Source organism: Mastigoproctus giganteus, chromosome 11 (assembly GCF_048544385.1).
Source record: "Mastigoproctus giganteus isolate SK-2022 chromosome 11, ASM4854438v1, whole genome shotgun sequence".
NCBI lineage: Eukaryota > Metazoa > Arthropoda > Arachnida > Uropygi > Thelyphonidae > Mastigoproctus > Mastigoproctus giganteus.
In genome coordinates this window covers 173,547,808-173,568,017 of record NC_143585.1, presented here as the reverse complement: position 1 = coordinate 173,568,017, position 20,210 = coordinate 173,547,808, and the positions used below count along the sequence as shown (strand labels likewise).

Sequence of the window (20,210 nt, the reverse complement as noted above, 5' to 3'; positions counted from 1 at the left end):
AGACAAACTAAACTCAACACGCAATTCTGTTCATTGCACCTGATGTAAGGAGCGTACTGATCTCAAATTAAAACTTGATACAAGAAGAATTTGAGTTGCTAATAAATGGGTGCTTGCTCCTAGAGACAAATGAAATTGGGACCTAATCAGGGACTCAAGTATCTGTTAACCTGCCAAGTGAGGCACCACAAATTCATGACCTAGAACAGAATAGTCAAGTGCATACTGCTTTGGTTGAAGGAGATTTAGTGTGGGAGACTAAGAAGAATTTGAGTTGCTAATAAATGGGTGCTTGCTCCTAGAGACAAATGAAATTGGGACCTAATCAGGGACTCAAGTATCTGTTAACCTGCCAAGTGAGGCACCACAAATTCATGACCTAGAACAGAATAGTCAAGTGCATACTGCTTTGGTTGAAGGAGATTTAGTGTGGGAGACTCTATTGTCGTGGCAATGGGCAACATTTTTAGTAATAAAGATAGGCGGACCAGAACCAGGGGTCTGTTTGCCAGAAGAAACAATTGATGTTTCTTCCGGCAAATCTGACAATCTGTCAGATTTTAAGAAAGTAAAGAGAGCATTATTATTCATGTGGCAACTAATGATATTAAATGAACATGACCTGATGATTTGTTGGATAAATGAAGAATCATGCAGAAAAAATGCCGTGAGTTGAGCCATAATGTTTATGTTTCTGCAATTCTCCCAAGTCATGATAGGAGAGTAAGATATCATCATATAGCATTGCAGAGTCCCTCAGATTGAGATGTAAGGCAATCTGCAAGGCTTTTGCTATGGAGGTAATTTTATCAGCATGGGCTACACTTGTAGGTAGAAGGAATCTATTTTGTACAGACCATGTTCATGTGAACAAAGGAGGTGCAAAGATATTTGCCAGTATCATTGAGAATACCTTAAGGGTCCATGAAACCTGCTAGTTGGGGGGGGGAGAGTAATATAGAGATTTATCTGATGTCTTTATTACAAAAATGCATTTATCTGTTGATATGGGTCAAAGCAGTGCTTGCACACATGTCAAGAATTCTTCTCCATATAGATAGCCTGAATAATGTGGCTTCCAAAGGAACAGGTCAACCCTCAACCATTTAATAAGAATGGGAACATCTATTTGTGACGCTTTCCTCAAGCATGAGCACCTGATGTGAATTTTTGTTGATATATGGAAAAAGTGTGTGACAAGGCAAGGATATTTGGAATTTTTAAAAGATATCTATAATCCTATTCTTGGGATCATCTAGCCCTTATATTAAAAATATCTGTTAAACCACTCATTCCAAGTTTATGTGAGGATCTTTCTTGACCTTTTTACCAAGAACCTAACACTTTTTAAGTTAATTCTATTACTGAACAGCTATCTCCAACTTAATACATAGTGTTTATGGTCAAGTGGCACAGCTGGTTTTCCACAACTCTGCGATCAGTTTAATACAGCTCTGTAAAGGCCAATGTTGAATACAGTACTCTGTAAAGGCCAGTGTTGAATACAATACTCTGTAAAGGCCAGTGTTGAATACAGTACCCCGTAAAGGCCAGATATTGTGAGTGATATGCAGTTTTTGTAATGTAGTGTAGTGTAGATTATGTTGTTCATGCTGCCTCTTAGTCCGTGGAACACACTAATCCTTAATTACTGTATCCAGGCATGGGGGGGGCTGAGCCAGGTAGTACCAAGTTCTCTGGCTGGGCAAACCCTGGCTTCATCTGAGCTTACCAGGCACAGCCATAACAGAGAGAGAGAGAGAGAGAGAGAGAGAGAGAGAGAGAGAGAGAGAGAGAGAGAGAGAGAGAGAGAGAGAGTGAAAGAAGTTTGTGTTGGAAAGTAGTTTTGGGGGGTAACGGTTTGAGCTTTGTAGGGTACTTGGAGGTAAAGAGGATGGATGAGAGGAAGGCTTCCACCAGAAATTGGAAGAATAGGAAATAAAAGTACCCCTGCAGAGGGGGGGACATTAAGAGCAGCAAAAGTATTTAGAGTGGTAGGGCCCACCAGTACAGATTTCGGATAGGAGAAGGGAATGGAGTGGGCAATGGCCAAGGTTTGATAATCGGGGGGGGGGATTAAAGTCATAGGACCAGGGTGTCCTATGTGGGAATTCTGGTTGCCAACTTGAAAATACATGTATGCTCAGAAGAATTTGACATTCCCGTACTGGCCAGCTGAAGCCAGTGTCAGCATGCCATGCTATGTCACCTAAGAACTATAAACAACATGTGCCATTAGGGAGGAAACTAAAGTTGGTTACCCACAAACTGCAGTCGTGATTGAAGAGGCACCTGCTATCCACCAAGATCACAACACAAACACATAAATCAGCCATGCTCCTCTGATATATGGATGAAAGGTGTTTTAAAAATTTTTGACGTGAAAACATGGTGGCACTAGAGTAAAACCGATTGGTAACAAAATTTTCTTACGGAAATCATGTGCAATTGACCTCACTTCCTATTAGGTGGCTATTTGATTTTAAATGGCACAAATGTTGTCACTTCCTAAATGGCACTAACGATGCTAACTCAGTCACTAACGTTGATTCAGTAGAGTAAGTTCATACTAAGATACAGAAGTGATGTTACTTCCTAAATGATGCCAACTCAGTCTCTAATGTTGATTTGGTAGAGTAAGCAGCGGGCAGTAATATTATGCAAGAATAAAAACTTCAGTGCCACCGAAGAAGCCTCTCATGTCGAAAAGGAACGAGTTAAAAAACATAGAGAATGAAAAAAATGCAGGCTTTAATAAAATCTGCTTCTCAAGATTTTGATCATCAATCTTCAAAGTAGTGTAAGTAAGTAAGTTTCGATTAACCAGTTAAAAAATTTAAGCGATTTTGATTCAAGAATGCAACAATAAAACAATCACTTCAACAAACAACGGTGCCTCCATAGCCAGGTGGGCAGGAGCAGCAGTGTGTAGCACACGCTTCTTGATTAGACCGGGGTTCGAGCCCATGACCACCAAATACGGAGGATGCGGAAAGGTCAGGGAATGACCACCACATATCCCCGGAGCAATATGGCCTTAGTTGCTACTGCTCCTAAAAAACCAAATAACAACATCAACAAACAACAATCACTTCTTGCAGTAGTTTTTGGTTATGACATCATACTAGTGTACAAATGGATTTCGCTAACTATTGAATTATAAAAATACCAAATCTAATTTCAGTTAACAACCCATGAGCATATTATGAAGGTGGCTAAAACTCCAGCTGAGCAAAATCCAGAAAAGTATGCAAAAATAAAAGCTTCAAAGCCACCAAAGAAGCCTCCCATGTCAATAAAAGAACGAGTTCAAAAACATAGAGAACAAAAAAAATGCAGAGTTTAATAAAATCAGATTCTCAAGATCAAAATCTTCTACATCGACTTCTCGTCGAGAAGCTGGAACATTAACATCACGAAAATATATTCAAGAACTTCCTGAAGATTTTGATTCAGAAGACTTTTTGAGTTCAAATGAATTACCTGAGGATTTTCAATTGATTCCTGAACTGGTTAGACAGAGTATACTGCAACAACCAGCTTCGATTGCATCATTCAAAAAGAAACAAAATCATATTTCAGCTCAATCACCTGTTCTTGATCCCCCACAGGTTTCAACAGTATTTGAGTGTGAAATCATTTACAAGAACATTGAACATGACCATAACTCCTGTAAAGAATTTGAACAACAATTTCTGAAAACTACATTTGGAGCTGTTTGTGATATCAATTATGATATGAAAATAACGAAAAATTGTGCGCCCTAGGAAGTTATCTGTTACTTCTCCTAGAATTTCCAACTGCAGACATAACGACTATGAAGGCTTGTAATACTTGTTGAGCATCTCTCAAAAATGATTCCATTCCAACATTTTCGAAGAGCAACAGAATTAGTAACCGAGTGACTCTCTTTCTCCTCGTATACTATTCATGCAAATTAGAAGATTAAGACATGGTTTCAGCCAATATGGAATTTTGGGCCAAATTATAAATGTTCCTGTAAATGTTAATTCAGTGGCTAATTATTTGCCTCAGAGAATAGATGACGATTATTGCATTAACATTCATACAAATCAAACATAAAAAATACACAAATTGAGTTGTTTAATGGGCTTGGTTCATAAATGAGATGTAAGGGTTTTGTTAAAGTATCTACTTACGATTCCTTTATATCATTTGTACAGTATCGAGATTGACAAAGCATTCTTCAATGAAGACATGGAACATGAGGATGCTCCTACACATGATGAAATTAGTGAAGCTATACCTATTGAAGAAAGTTTAGTTGCTCAATGAACTTATGAATAGCTCCTGCTGAACAAAATGTTCCACAAAGTGGAACATTTCAAATTTTTCTTTCGTAGCATTTGCCTTGGTCAGTATTGAGAGTTTACGGATAATTTAAAAGTTACACAGTTTATGATGGCATCAAGTGAACTTTGCCATTTAGATCTGCATGGAGTGATGCCTTATCATCTTCTTTATAAGGCCATGAAAATAATGAGACTAAAAACTCAAGATTCATTAACACGATCAAAAGCCTTTGAGATATCAAGAGCAACTACTTGTATTTCACTGAACCTTTCCATTGAATTAGTCCATAAATGGGTAACATAAGCCAGAATATCACCAGTGGATCGACAATGACGGAATCCATACTGGTGATCATTGATCAGATGGAAGGTTTCTAGGTAGTTTAAGAGTTGGCGGTTAATTGATTTCTCCATTACTTTAAGAAAGAGTAGAAGTAATTGCAATGGGACGATAATTGGATGGGAGGGATTTGTCAACCTTTTTAAGAACTGGCTGGATATGAGCAAATTTCCAAGCAGAAGGAAAAACACCTTTGGAATATGAAAGTGAAAAAAGGCAGCAAAGAATAGGAGTAAGTTCAGGAGCACAGGTTTTGAGAGCAAGTGGAAAATACCATCAGGACCTGGAGCTTTCTTAACATCAAGATTCATCAAAATCCTTCTGATATCCTTTTTGACGGAAGACCACAGGAGGCATTGAATGGAGCGTGTTGGGAATGATGGAAGGTGTTTTACCAAGATCATTAATACATGAGCTGGAAGAAAAATGGGATGCTAGCAGGTCAGCTTTATCCTTGGCTGAAGTGACAACGGAACCATCTGGTTTGGACAGAGGTGGGAGCAGAAATGGGCAAAAGTTGCGGCCAATAGCTTTGGCAAGAGACCAGAATGCTCGGCTACCATTAGGGCAAGAAGCAAGTTTTCTACTCTTATCCTTTCGATTCCATAGTTTATGAATACGAGAAATATTATGAACAACAACTAGTTTATGTTGCATTATCTTGAGTTACCAATATCAATAATCTTTACGTTATTGCTGCAAATGAAGAAAACAAATTTTATCATGGACTGAGAAACACTGCATCCACTCTTCACTTGAAGCTGAAATGACCAGGTTGTGGAGTAATCGTCTCTGAGTGCCAAGCATTTTCCAAGTAATCAAATGATTTAAAGTTATTCTAGAGTGAGCTTCTCAATTATATTTAGTTTATTATATTTATAGCGATCTTTATTTTTCAGTACTTCATAAGTAGTTTTGCTAAAAGGTTATAGCAAACTATCAGAAAGGAAAGTCACCTTTTTTTTTTTTCTCTTATCTCAAATTAACCACCAACCCTACTAATTTATAGCTGCTGCTTGATCACTTGATGGCACCGCTCTTGCCTCCTCATTGGCAGGGCCCGAAACCTAGGAGTAGTAAGCTACACTCCCAGGGCTAAAAATAGCAAAACATGAGTAGTAAGTCACTACTTCCCAAGGGACTTCACAGAAGATCCCACTAAATCAACCTGCTGAAGAACCAGAAAATACTGCCAAAAGGCAAAGGACAGTTCCAAACCATCACCAACACCTTTATTCCTAATCATTCACTCCACTGGAGAGGAGACTTTAGGAAAGAAATTCCCATTTTTCATTCAAAAAGTCTTGGAAGGACTAGCCTGAACACCAAAACGGTCAGGTGACTCCAATCTAGGGATTTGTTAGTTGAAACGTCCAGTACCAGACATTCAGAAAAGTTACTGAATGTACCGAACTTTGGAGGTATGCCAGTAGTGGTCACCCCCCATAACACCTTAAACTCTTCACGGGTAATAATCTCCAGATGGGATCTCTTACACAGTACTGAAGAGGAAATCAACAACAAACACCAAAATCATGGAGTGACGAATGTAAGATGGATTTCTATTCAGAGAGATGGAAATATAATACCAACTAAAACCCTAATACTGACTTTTAATACACCAAAAGTACCACCAACTGTAAAAGCAGGATATTTTAACTGCCAAGTAAAAGCATATATCCCAAATCCCTTGCGCTGTTTCAACTGTCAAAAATATGGACACTTGCAGACTTTGTGTAGAAATACACCGACGTGTGCCAAATGTGGATCCAAAGAACATCAGATCGAAGACTGCCAAGCTCCAACTCCAAAGTGTCCAAATTGTAAAGGAGAACAACTAAAAGATGGAAAAAAGAAAAATAAATACAAGAAGCAAGAAAAATGGTTCAGCAACTGTAACCAGTAGACCAATGAACGCACAAATAGCAACTAGATTTAAATCAGTTGAATGTCAAACTGAAATCTCAATTTCCCCAAATGAATCTTTCTCACACAAGTCAAACACTTATTCCAAGCAAAACAAGATGAATGTCAGAAAACTGTAAACACTCCGATCTCAATCCCGTCCGATTCTCCAATCTTGCAACAGTGTAAGAGTAACGAAGAAACACGTAATCACAAACCTACTTCGAATTTATAGAATTTGAGAAAACAGAAAAGTTAGACGAAGAAGTATTGGAAATCCATGCCGAAGAAGAAGAAAATATGGATACCAGAAAACCCATCTTCCCCAAAAAAGATAGATTAAGGACACAAAAAAACAAAAGAAAACCACCCAACGAAAACAGCTTGAGGGACTGAGCAAATATAAATAATGGATAAAATTATTCAGTGGAACTGTCGAGGATTACAAACTAATTTTGATGAAGTCCAGTATCTGATCAAGTAGTACACACCAATCTGTATCTGTCTCAAGGAAACATACCTTAAACAGCAAGATACTCTCAGTATCAGGAACTATTCATTGCATAGAAGAGACCGAATAACTGATGGTATAAACCATGGAGGAGTTGCTATTTTAGTAAATGACAGAATACCAGCAACAAAAATTGCATGTAATTAGCCGATTAGAGGTGGTAGCAATTCGTATAGCAGCTGGATCCCTATTAACCATATGTTCAGTATACATTCCACCAAGGGATGTCTCTTATGAAGACTTAGATGCATTATTACAACAGCTACCTCCACCCTCTGTTTTATCGGAGATATGAATGTTCACAATCCCCTGTGGGGATGTTCAGACTATAATAGAGGAGGATGCATCATCGAACAACTACTGGATAACCACAACCTTTTGCTTCTCAACAGGGGCAACCACACTTCCTTCCACTTTCCAACTTGGTCCACTACAGAAATAGTACTAGCCTTCCCTAAACCTCACAAAGACTTAACAAATCCATGCAACTATCGACCAATAGCTCTCACCAGTTGTCTAGGAAAATTATTGGAAAAAATGATAAATAAGAGATTGGAGGGTATTTAGAGTAAAATAGCATCTACACAAACATGCAATGTGGTTTTAGGCATCGCAAGCCTACACTAGACCACGTTGTTAGGATAGAAGCCAACATCAGAAATGCATTCGTAAGATTACAGCATATGGTAACCGTATTTTTTGACATCAAAAAAGCATATGATACTACATGGAGATATGGGATCCTATGAGACATGCACCATGCTGGACTCAGAGGTAATCTTCCTATATTTATCCAGAATTTCCTTATGAACAGAACCTTCCAAGTCAAAATGCAAACATCTTTCTCCAAAATCTACCAACAGGAAGAAGGCATCCCAGAGGGCTCAGTCTTAAATGCCACTCTGTTTTCCATAAAGATTAATTCAATCACAAACAACTCCCTCCTTCAGTGTCACATGCACTTTATGTCAACAACTTTAGTATCTCTAGTCATTCCCAGAACGTGAGAACAATCGAGAGGCAGTTACAATGCGCAATCAACAATATAAGTAAGTGGGCACTAGATAATGGATTCTGACTATCAACACAAAAAACAGTGTACATTTCTGCCAAAAAAGAAATCTCCATCCTGATCCTGAATTAAAACTAGGCCAGAATATACCAACTTAGCTAAAAGAAAAATTTCTTGGGCTAATCTTAGATAAGAAACTCACATTTGTGGAACATATCCGGCAACTACAAAAAAAGCTGTACAAAACACCTTAACATACTTAAAATCCTCTCATCAACAGCATGGGGAGCAGATAGATATTCCTTATTAAACCTATACAAAGTATTAATTACATCAAAGTTGGATTATGGAGCCCCAGTGTACAATTCAGCATGGAAAACAGCTCTGAAATGGCTGGACCCAGTTCATCACAATGCACTGCATACAGCCACTGGTGCCTATCGCATCTCTCCCATATATAGTCTCTATGCCGAAGTAAATGAACCATCCCTAATATTTAGGCGATAACAACTGGCAATGGATTACGCATTTAAAATAAAATCTGTGCCCGGACACCCCACTTGAGAGATGCTCTTTGATCCACGTTGCAAAAATATTTATCAGAATCATCAACAAGCAAATCGACCCCCGGGAATCAGAATGCAAGAATTCTTAGGAGTACGTAACTTTGATATAGACAGGGTAGTGCACGTGCCAGTTCACACCTCTCCACTGTGGGATTGACATATCCCAATATGTGATTTCTCCTTACAGAAATGGAATAAAAATGTAATACCTGCAACAATCTTTCAACAGTTACATGCAGCGCACAGACTACAATTTTCTGACTATATTCCAATATACACAGATGGCTCGAAAACAGACACTTTAGTGGGAGCAGCAGCTGTTTTCCCAGATATTACATTAACAGAACAACTACCGAAAATGTGCAGCGTATACACAGCAGAATTGTACACACAAAAAATAGCCTTAGCTCATATACAAAATATGCGTTACAAAAGAAGTGTAATATACACAAATTCCTTAAGTTCATACAAGCCATGCAGAGCAGAGGTACACCCAAACACCCAATCCTCTGGTATATACACCAAATACTGTCTCACTGCACCATAAATGAACAGGAGATACATGTTTGTTGGATCCCAGGACATACAGAGATTGCTGGAAATGAAGCAACAGACAGATCATCAAAAGAAGCCATATTGCAGACAGGGGAAGAGATCTCAGTCCGCTATTTTGATTACAAACCTGTGATATGGTGTACTTGCCTGATGCAATGGCAAGAAACTTGGAATCTACAAACTGAAAACAAACTGTACCAAATAAAGTGGAAAATTGAAAACTGGGTTTCTAGCACACGAAAGTCAAGAAAAGAAGAAACAGTACTGGTCAGACTAAGAATCAGGCATACCCATCTTACACATTCGAGCAGAAGAACCATCACGATGCCAGACTTGTGATAGTATCCAGAAGTAAAACATATATTAATAGACTGTCCTAAATTTGCAAATGAATGCAAACAAGCTTTCAAAAATGTTTATAGGACACATTACACTATTACCCTAGCAGATCTCTTGAATGATAGAGATGATCTTACAGATGTTTTCACCTTCCTTAAAGATACTAATTTGTATCATCTCCTCTAAGGAAGTAAGCATAAGCAACGGACTAACTGAATGAAGTAAGAATTAGATAAAAGGAGCAACAGAAATTCAAAGTAAGCACTTCTGAAACACATCATATCCTATGAACTGGCATATTATGACCAATGTAGTCCATGCGCCATTAAACCCTAACACAACCAACCAACCAACTGTGGATTAATCCTCTATTTACCATGCAAGATACTTTATATGAGTTCATCAGTAAACAAGTTAGTTATAGTTATTTGTTAGTTATTTGGTTTTTAGGAGCATTAGCAACTAAGGCCATAGTGCTCCGGGATATGCGGTGGTCATTCCCTGACCTTTCCACATCCTCCGTATTTAGTGGTGACAGGCTCGAACCCCGGTCTAATCAAGAAGCATGTGCTACGCATTGCTGCTCCTTTCCACCTGGCTACGGAGGCACCTCAGTAAACGATAAGATCTTTCCATTCTAACATTAAATTGTCAAAGTTTACATGCTCACAGTGTCAATCTCACTGATGCAGTCACACAACAATCCAGTTTACGTCTACTTTCCAAAACATGGCTAAATAACAAAGAAGTAAGCATACTTAACTTTGATTGTGTTGTTCAATTCAAACTGAAGATCAACAAGCTGGTGGTATAGCAGTTTATCATAAGAGAGAAAATCATACTGTTGTTACTTCTATATGGAAGTGATTTATCGATAAACTGTTGAAAATCCGTGATGGAGACATTTGTAGACCTGATGGAGACATTTGTGCAGCTGAATGCTTTCTTCCTGATGGTCAAACGATATTGTCGGTATTCATTTACATTTCACCTAGGTGCCTCCGTAGCCAGGTGGGCAGGAGCAGCAGTGCATAGCACACGCTTCTTGATTAGACCGGGGTTCGAGCCCGTGACCACCAAATACGGTGAATGCAGAAAGGTCAGGGAATGACCACCGCATATCCCGGAGCAATATGGTCTTAGTTGCTAATGCTCCTAAAAACCAAATAACAAACAAAAAAACATTTCACCTAGCCAAAAGATCGAACACATCATTGAATCCATCCATTTCATTTTACTTTCTTGTGCTATTGAAGGAGCTGCACTGCTACAACAGTTTTCTCACAAAAAATGCAACCGAATACCAATGGAAATTTCAATGTTAAATTTGCAGATACTCAATCCAAACCTTCGACTGATTTCTTAGAAAATAAATTTGGACTAATGTTAAATACTTCTAGATCTGTATCGACTACTAGTCATGGAACTATAATTGATGCTGCGTTTCAAAGATATTTACACTGTTTATAATCTTAAGTGTATGTATCATGTTTTAGCTCTCACAAACCCATTTAAGTAAATTACCTATTAAACATGTATTGCAACCTCAAAATCATGAAACTGTCAAAAAAAAAATAATAAATGCTTTAAAATGCTAAACGTGTTTGAATTCTTTTCATACTAAACCCCTTTAACCATATCCAATTCAAGGACGTTTTCACATAAAATAAAACATCTTTTGTGCATACGGGGTACTGCACACACTGCTTTTTTTTTTTAAGATTATATGCTTACTGAATTTTAATTCTTTAGTGTATGAAATGGAAACATCATCCTCACTGTGCATCTACTGATAAAATTTCATGTAAAATGTGTTTTCCTATAAAATATTAGCCTAAAGAATTGTTATAATGGATTCATAGCCTGGGACATCAGGACCGAAAAGGAACAGGAATGGACAGTATGTTGAAGCCGATACATTGAATCAGCTCTTTTTATGTCATCTGACACATGACCACTTACATGCATTATGGCATGTTGGGTACTGTGCCATAACACTTATATGCATTACGGCACCGCACTGAATGCTTATACATACATCAATGCAGTAGATGTGTTCACGTGAATGTCTGACCTTTGTTGTCTCAGTTCAATCAATCTAAAGCATTAGCTCATTGTTGTTATTTTTGTATTTGTTGTTATTGTTGCATTTTACTGTTAATATTTAATCCATGTGATGCCATACTAAGCTACATTTAAAGATTTACTTCTCTCTTTGGAATTGAAAGTTATTATTTTGTTTGCACAAAATAAATTTATAATCATAAACTGTTTTATTGCATTTTACATAGGAATTTTATTGTACAGCAAGTCCCTTATACCAATTTAGTAATGTTAGTCATATACACAGCCTGTCCTTGTGAAACAACAGTCATTAATCTGGAACCAGAGGAGGTGAAACAGAATGATACAATTCGTTGTTTACAAATGAAGCATAGCATTCACAGACGTCGTCCACAAATATGTATTAATTATCATCCAGAGGTAAGGACTCTATCTCTTTCTTTCTCTCTCTCTCTCTCTCTCTCTCTCTCTCTCTCTCTCTCTCTCTCTCTTTCTTTCTTTCTCTCTCTCTCTCTCTCTCTCTCTCTCTCTCTCTCCCCCACCCTTTCCCCCCCTCCTCCCCCCTCCATTTTACTCACTCCAGAATGGTGTACTGTTAGGAAAGATGAAGAACGTTTATGCCCAAGAGAAAAATCAAACTGAGGACTAGAGAGAGAGAGAGAGAGAGAGAGAGAGTCTCGTGTCTAATTTTGTGCTAGTGACACTCCCAAATCTAGCCCATGAATGGATCTTATAGTGTGCAGACTCCTCTAGTTCTGCGGATGGTAGTCTTACTTGGGGGGGGGATTAGAGTGTAAGGGAAATCAGATATACATTCTGTAACAAATAAAAATGGAACAGAACCAATGTCTGTCAGGTGCAAAAATTTATGATGTAACTAACTAGCTTAAATTTTAAAGGTATCAAGTTCTCCATATGATATACTACCCTAAATCTAAAACACATACACACAAACTGATGACTTGGAAAAGAAATGCAATGGGGCCTCTCTTTAATGAACTTATATATAGCAAATTTTTCTATGTAGCAAACCTTTTTTGATTTCCCCTTGGTCATTACATTGAAAATAGTTTCCATATAATGAACTGATTTCGAGAGACCTGGGTACGATTGTTCGCACCTCTGGCCTTTAGGCAATAAAGCTGATGCTGTAGAAAGCACAAATTAAGAGCTAAAAGGATTAAAAATTAATCCCTTTGGCTTTCAAGAGCTAAAGAGATTAATTCCACGAATTAAGAGCTAAAACATTTTACAATTTAGTGGTGCCCTTTTGTAAAACCCTGCAGGGAGAAACTGACCAACCACAGCACCTGATAGAAAAATATGGAAGGTTTTGGGAGAGGCCTTTACCCAGGCAAAGAAGAAGTAGTAAAATGTAGTAGTCAGAATGATTAACACACTGCCAGCAGTGTTAACCATTCTGAAAAACCGTGTTTTGATTTTCAAACTGTTTGATGAAACAGGACCCAGTTGGAAGCGTGTGATGAAAAATTATACTTCACACCAAGCAGAAATTGTAAGTTTTACTGCAAACTAAAATACATGAATTAGATAAAACTGGCAAAAACAGATGTATTTACAATAAATATGAAATGTCGGTTAAAATAAAATGTAATGATGGTTAAGATATGACTAAAATGGAAGTTAAAATAATAATAAAATATAATTAGCATTAGCATTAGTAGAGGCATATGATGCAAGAAAGCAAGCTTATGCAGCATCAGCCAAAAAAAAAAAAAAAAAAACCCTTCCACTTCACCCCTCCGTTTGTTCGAAATACCTCTCCAGCTGAGCCTTAAATTTATTTAGACTATCAACTTCCACAACAAGGGATGGAAGTCTTAATAGTAATAAAAGTGCTAAAAACTGTAGCTTTCGGAGATGACAGACTCCTTTCTCAACAGTGTGCTTCTGTTGTACGACAACATCCTTAAATAGCAGGCTCACGGCACTCGTCACATGGTTCCACAGGAATATGGTTGGAATTTCCCAACGTAAATGGAAAAGATTCATGGATGATACTTTTACCATCATACAAAAGAGCAAGGAAGATCAAATACTTAATGTGCTTAACAGCTTCTCCCCTTTCATTCAATTTATCTCGGAGGTGGAGGCAGAGGGATCCCTCCCGTTTCTTGATGTGTTGGTGATCAGAGAAAGTTGTAGGCTTAAGACTAATGTTTCCAGGAAACCCATGTGCCGGGGACAATATACCCATTATAGCTCGGCACAAACCAGCCAACACAAGAACAGTGTAGTTAAGGCCATAATAGATAGGGTTGTGTCTCACTGCAGTACCCCCTAGGATAAAGAGAGAGAAATTATTAGAGTCACAGCAGACCTCAAGAAATGTGGTTATAGGATTTTGGATAAATTCATTAGACAGGTAGAGTCCATGCATAGTGAGTCGCCCGCCCCTGTAATCATTGCATATATTCCTTACTATCCGGGCCTTACTGAACGCATCGCATGTATAGTCTGTGGGTGCCGGATACGCTGTGTGCGGCTTCCGGGACGGAGGTTGCACACAGTAATATCACAAGTTAAAGACCCCATATCAAAAGAAGTTAGCAGCAGGAGTGGTATATGAAATTAAGTGCCCGGATTGTGGGGTTTGTTATGTTGGTGAGACAGGGTGACGACTCAAAGAACATCTGGGTGAGCACACGAGTGCTTTAAGAATGGCAAATTATGCGAAGTCTGCTGTGGTGGAGCATTTTTGGGAGAAGCAGCACCAGATCTCCCCTGAAGTTGCAGTCATCACTAACCGGGCTCATGGGTTCTGGGACCATAAATGGCTTGAGAGCCTGCTCATCAGGGCGGCTAGTAGTAACACCATCAACAGGGATAGGGGTATCCGTATGCATCCCCTCTTTGAAACCATCATTCTTGAACGAGGTGATCGGTTTTTATTGGCGCACTCCCGAGCCATTTCCGGTTCCAGTACACAGGTGGGAAATTCCAACCATATTCCTGTGGAACCATGTGACGAGTGCCCTGAGCCTGCTATTTAAGGATGTTGTCGTACAACAGGAGCACACTGTTGAGAAAGGAGTCTATCATCTCCGAAAGCTACAGTTTTTAGCGCTTTTATTACTATTATATTTTATTATTATTTTAACTTCCATTTTAGTCATATTTTAACCATCATTTCATATTTATTGTAAATACATCTGTTTTTACCAGTTTTATCTAATTCATGTATTTTAGTTTGCAGTAAAACTAACAATTTCTGGTTGGTGTGAAGTATAATTTTTTCAACATGAATTTTCCCAACCTCGCAGGCCTGTTTTGGAGACAGCGTTGAAATTATGCCAGTGTGAAGATGTAGATGAAGCAGCTTTTAAGTGGATAAAGTTGATTCAAGACCAAAATGTGCCGATATCAGGGTCATTAATAAACGAAAAGGCTGCGGAGTACGCATCTTTTCTGGGGCGTAAAACATTCCGAGCCAGTTCTGGTTGGCTGAACAAATTTAAAGGGTGCCATGGCTTATGCGAAAAAGTTATTTCTGATCAAAGTGGAAATGCAATTGAAGAAGACTATAGCCATTGGAAAGAAACAGTTTTGAAAAAAATTATGGAGGATTACGAGACCAAAGACATTCAGTGTTGATGACATATTCAACGTCTATTTGTTAAACGTTTGCCGAACAAGACACTGACTTTTAAAAGTGATAAATGTTTAGGTGGTTAAAATAGTAGGGAGAGAATTACAGTCTTGGTTGATGCAAATATAGCTGGTAATGAAAACCTGAGGCTTTTGGTAATAGGCAAAAGTAAACAACTCCAATGTTTCAAAGGAACATTGTAAAGTCGTTAGAGTTGGACTACAACTACAACAAAAAATCTGGCATTAGCATTAGTAGAGGCATATGATGCAAGAAAGCAAGCTTATGAAGCATCAATCAAAAAAAAAAAAAAAACTCTCCCATTTCACCCCTCCATTCATTCCCAATGCCTGTCCAGCTCAGCCTTAAATTTATTTATGCTATCAACTTTCACAACAAAAGATGGAAGTCTGTTCCACCAGTCAACTACTCTGCACATCTATTCTACAACTGTCTTTCCTCAGTTGAATCTGTGCCCCTTCACGTTCTTAACCTGAGCAAGAGGAAGAATCCCATCAGCACTCAGTTTGCTCAAACCATTCTAGGCCTTATACAACTCAATCAGATCACCTTGCAGGTGCTGCAATTTGCAGAAATTAAGCTTCTCTTGGTAAAAGTACCCCTTTGTTCCCCTCACAATCTTGTTGCCCTTCTTTGTACTGGCCGACCGGGCTAGCCAGGTGGGTAAAGTGCCTGCCTGGCAACCTAAAGGTTGCGGGTTCAAATCCCACCTCGGGCTTGGATCAAAGTACTGCAAAAACCTTGGGAGGTGCATTATGGCCACAGAAGCTGATGTGCCAACAACTACCACAAAAAAAAAAAAAAAAAAAATCTTTGTACTCGTTCCAGCAACACTACATCCTTCCGAAAATGAGGCTTCCAGACCTGTACACAGTATACTCTAGGTGTGGCCTGACCATTTCCTTGTATAACCGGATAATCACCTCCCTGTCCCTGCTAGCAAAATTGCTATATATCATAGATAAGATTCAGTGCCCTGGCAGCCCATCTGCACTGCTCAGAATAATTCATATTGGACTGCACAATTACCTCCAGATCTTTTTCACCTTCCACTTCCCTGAGTGTAGTACCACATATGGTTGGTATGTTTCTCTTCGGTTATTGCTATCCATATACAGTACTCTGCATTTGTCAATGTTAAACTTCATTTGCCACTTCTCAGCCCATTTTTCCAACTTATTTAGATCCAGTTGGAGTGGCATACTGTCTTTACTGTCATTAACAACTCTGCCAACCTCTGCCATCATCTGCAAACTTGGACGTTACACCTGATATACGTTCATCAATATCATTGATAAATATACAAAATAACAATGGCCCAACACGGGATCCTGGGAAAATCCACTAATAACATTTGTCCACGAAGAGCAGTGTCCATTGATTACCACTCTCTGTTGTCTCCCACTCAACCATCCCTTTATCCATTGTAGCAACTTACGCTTAATGCCATATCTCTACAATTTGTACAGCAGTCTTCCATTTGCAACAGTATCAAAAGCTTTCCCGAAATCCAAGTATATGATATCAGAATTATTTTTTGCATTCAGTTCCTTTGTGACCACTTCATAGTATCCAGTCAAATTGGTCAGACAAGACCTCCCTTTAACAAATGCATTGTATGTCTTAACTATTACTGCAGGCTTGTCTGGATGATCCTGCAATGCTTCTTTAATCAGTCATTCCATTATTTTCCCTGGAGCACAAGTTAAACTGGCAAGTTAAACAACTTTAGTTACTTGTGTCACCCATTAGCATTAGCAAAGGCACATGATGCAAATCAGCCAAAAAAGAAAAAAAAAAAAAAAAAAATCTTTCTCATTTCACCATCCACTCACTCCAAACATTTGTCTAGTTCTGCCTTGAATGTATTTAAGATATCAACTTCTACAACAACAAATAGAAGTTTGTTCCAGCAATCAACCACCTGCTGGCTAAAGGCAAACATCCGCACATCCATTCTATAACTGCCCTTCCTCAATTTCAATTTATGCCCTCTAATGTGATTTCTGAGAAAGAGGAAGAATCCCATCAGCATTGAGCATGCTCAAACCATTCAAGACTTTATATACCTCAATCAGATCACCTCGCAGGTGCCTAGTCTCCAGACACTGTAATTTCCAAAACTTAAGCCTTTCTTCGTAAGAGCAACCCTTTGTTCCATTCACTAATCTTGTTGCCCTTCTCTGTGCTTGTTCCAACAGCTCTACATCCTTCTTAAAATGAAGCCTCCAGACCTGTATACAGTACTCAAGGTGTGCCCTGACCATTTCCTTATACAAGGGGATAATCACCTCCTTATCCCTGTGGAACAATACGGCCTTAGTTGCTAATGCTCCTAAAAACCAAATAAACAAACAAACAAACATCCTTATCCCTGCTAGAAAAATTCCTGTATATCATTATATCACTGACAGGACACCATGAGCTACTCTTGCAGACCATCTGCACTGCTCAGAAAACTTTATATCTGCCTGCACAATTACTCCCAGGTCCTTTTTACTCCCTACCACTGTCAGTGTAGTACCACATAGTTGACACGTTACTCTGGGATTACTGCTTCCCATATGCAGTACTTTACATTTGTCAATATTAAACTTCAGTTGCCACCTCTCAGCCCATCTGCTCAACTTTTCTAGATCTTATTGCTGCAGTATACTGTCATTAGTGTCATTAACAACCCTACCGACCTTCATATCGCCTGCAAACTTCGACATTAAGCCTGATATACCATCATCAGTATCATTAATGAATACAGAAAACAACAATGGACTCAACACTGAACCTTGGGGACTCCACTAATAATATTAGTCCACAAAGAGCAGTGTCCATTGATTACCACTCTCTGTCTTCTCCCACTCAACCATCCCTTTATCTTAGCAGCAGTTTGCCTCCAATGCCACGTTGCTCCAATATGTGCAACAGTATCAAAAGCTTTCTATGATCCAAATATATGATATCAAAATTATTCTTTTCATCCGGTTCCTTTGTAACTACATCATAGTATCCAATCAAATTGGTCAGGCAAGACTTCCCCTTAACAAACCCATGCTGTGTCTGAGCTATAAATGAAGTCTGGTCTAGATGGTCCTGCAGTGCTTCTTTAACTATTGCCTCCATTAATTTCCCTGGATCAGAAGTTAAACTAACAGATCTGTAAGTACAATTATATGCACATCGGCTGTAATTACAGCCGATGTGCATATCAGATTTGCTGAAATTATGGAGTGATGGAAAGATGTGATGGAAACAATGATTAAGAATTGTTTCGCATAAGCAGATTTTGCCAAACACTAATTAACAGCAATGAGAGGGATGAACTACTATAAGAAATTTCACAATCTTGGGAAGAGTTCCAAGCGAGGTTTGATCAGTGGAGAAATTGTTCTTGACGAATTTTTAGTAGTTGATAGTGATGCCATAGTAGCTGAATAACCAAGTGACATCAACATTTTGGAGCATATTTAAAGAACTAGTGACAATATCGATGATGAGTTGGATGAAAATGAGGCCAATGTCAAACCTACCAAACAGCAAATGTTGGCAGCATTTGAAACTTTGCATTGAAGCCTTCAGTGGGAAGAAAATGTAACCGAAAATATATTTGAATGTTTAAACAAATGCAAATATTTTTACGAACAATGTACAGTAAAATACACTATACAACAAAAAATAACCAAATATTTTATGATATAATTCTTAAAAGTGTATTAATATATTGTGCACATCATGTAAGTAGTCATTTATTATTATGTATATATTAATAAATTAATCTTTTTAAATGTTAGGAAATTTATTCATTCCCACTTATTTCTGATTTATTTCCCATCTTTTACTAGTTTTCTGAATGTCGAATTACAGTAATTTTCATTGTTGAAAAGGTCATATTTCTTTATAATGAAATTTCTGTTTAACGAATTTTTTCAAGAGAACGATCGATTTCGTTAACGACATGAAAGGCTAATTCTGACGTTGCTGAATGAGAAGCACGAACTAAGGCCGCATGTTGATTAACATGAATACTCAAAGGAAAACGCGTCGATTGTGACTCATCTTACCAAAGTTCAACGCATTTTCCTCTGAATATTTGTGTTAATCAAAATGTGGCCTCAGTTCGTGCTTCTTGTTCAGCAGCATCAGAATTAGCCTTTAATGCCATTAATGAAAAACATACTTTTTTATTTAGTGAGGCCAAGATACTTAGTGTCCAGCATAATTATATATGTGACTATTAATTGCAGAAACCGTTGAAATTAAATTACACGAGAATTCTGTTAATGTTCACTGGCCATATCTGATCTCCAATTCGTGGGCTTTTACACACATTCACAAAGACAAATAATCCCTATTTAAGTTACATGCTCAACCCTATTTGGTAATTTTCATTCCTGTGATCACGACATATGGTTGAAAAGCATTGTTGGCTTCAGGAAAGAAAATTGTTTTGCACTTTTTTCGTTAAATTATTTTAATTAATTTTCAATTGTGTTCAATCAATTTTTAATTATTTGTTACTGTAATGTAAGATTTTCGTTTTAATTTCTAGAGAGTATCATACGGAAGTATTCTACGTACTATAGTAGTAGTAGTAGTGGCATGTGATGCAAGAAAGTAAGTGTATGAGCTTATGCAGCATCAGCCAAAAAAAAAAAAAAAAAATCACACCATTCCCTCCAAATGCCTGTCCAGTTCCTCCTTAAATTTATTTAACGTATCAACTTCCACACGACAGTTGGAAGTTTGTTCCAGCAATTAACCACCCACTGGCTAAAGGCAAATTTCCGCACATTAATTCTACATCTGTCTTTTCTTAATTTGAATTTATTCCCCTTAGGTTCGTAATCTGAACAAGTGGAAGGAGGATCCCATCAGAATTCAGATCCCACCCTTATACACCTCAATCAGATCACCGTGCAGATGCCTAGTCTCCAGCCACTACAATTTGCAGAACTTAAGCCTCTCTTGGTAAGAGGATCC

The 20,210-nt window shown here is 38.2% G+C and overlaps 1 protein-coding gene across 2 annotated transcripts in view; it reads left to right on the top strand.

Annotated features, from left to right (window-relative positions):
• The window catches only part of LOC150078580 (voltage-dependent calcium channel subunit alpha-2/delta-3-like), a 1,140,037-nt gene that overhangs the window by 1,103,021 nt on the left and 16,806 nt on the right, over positions 1-20,210 (top strand). For both annotated transcript variants that reach the window (XM_090384275.1, XM_090384274.1), the window contains one exon: positions 11,833-12,025. In XM_090384275.1, coding sequence (XP_090240401.1) covers positions 11,833-12,025 — 193 coding nt within the window. The remainder of the gene's footprint in view (positions 1-11,832; positions 12,026-20,210) is intronic.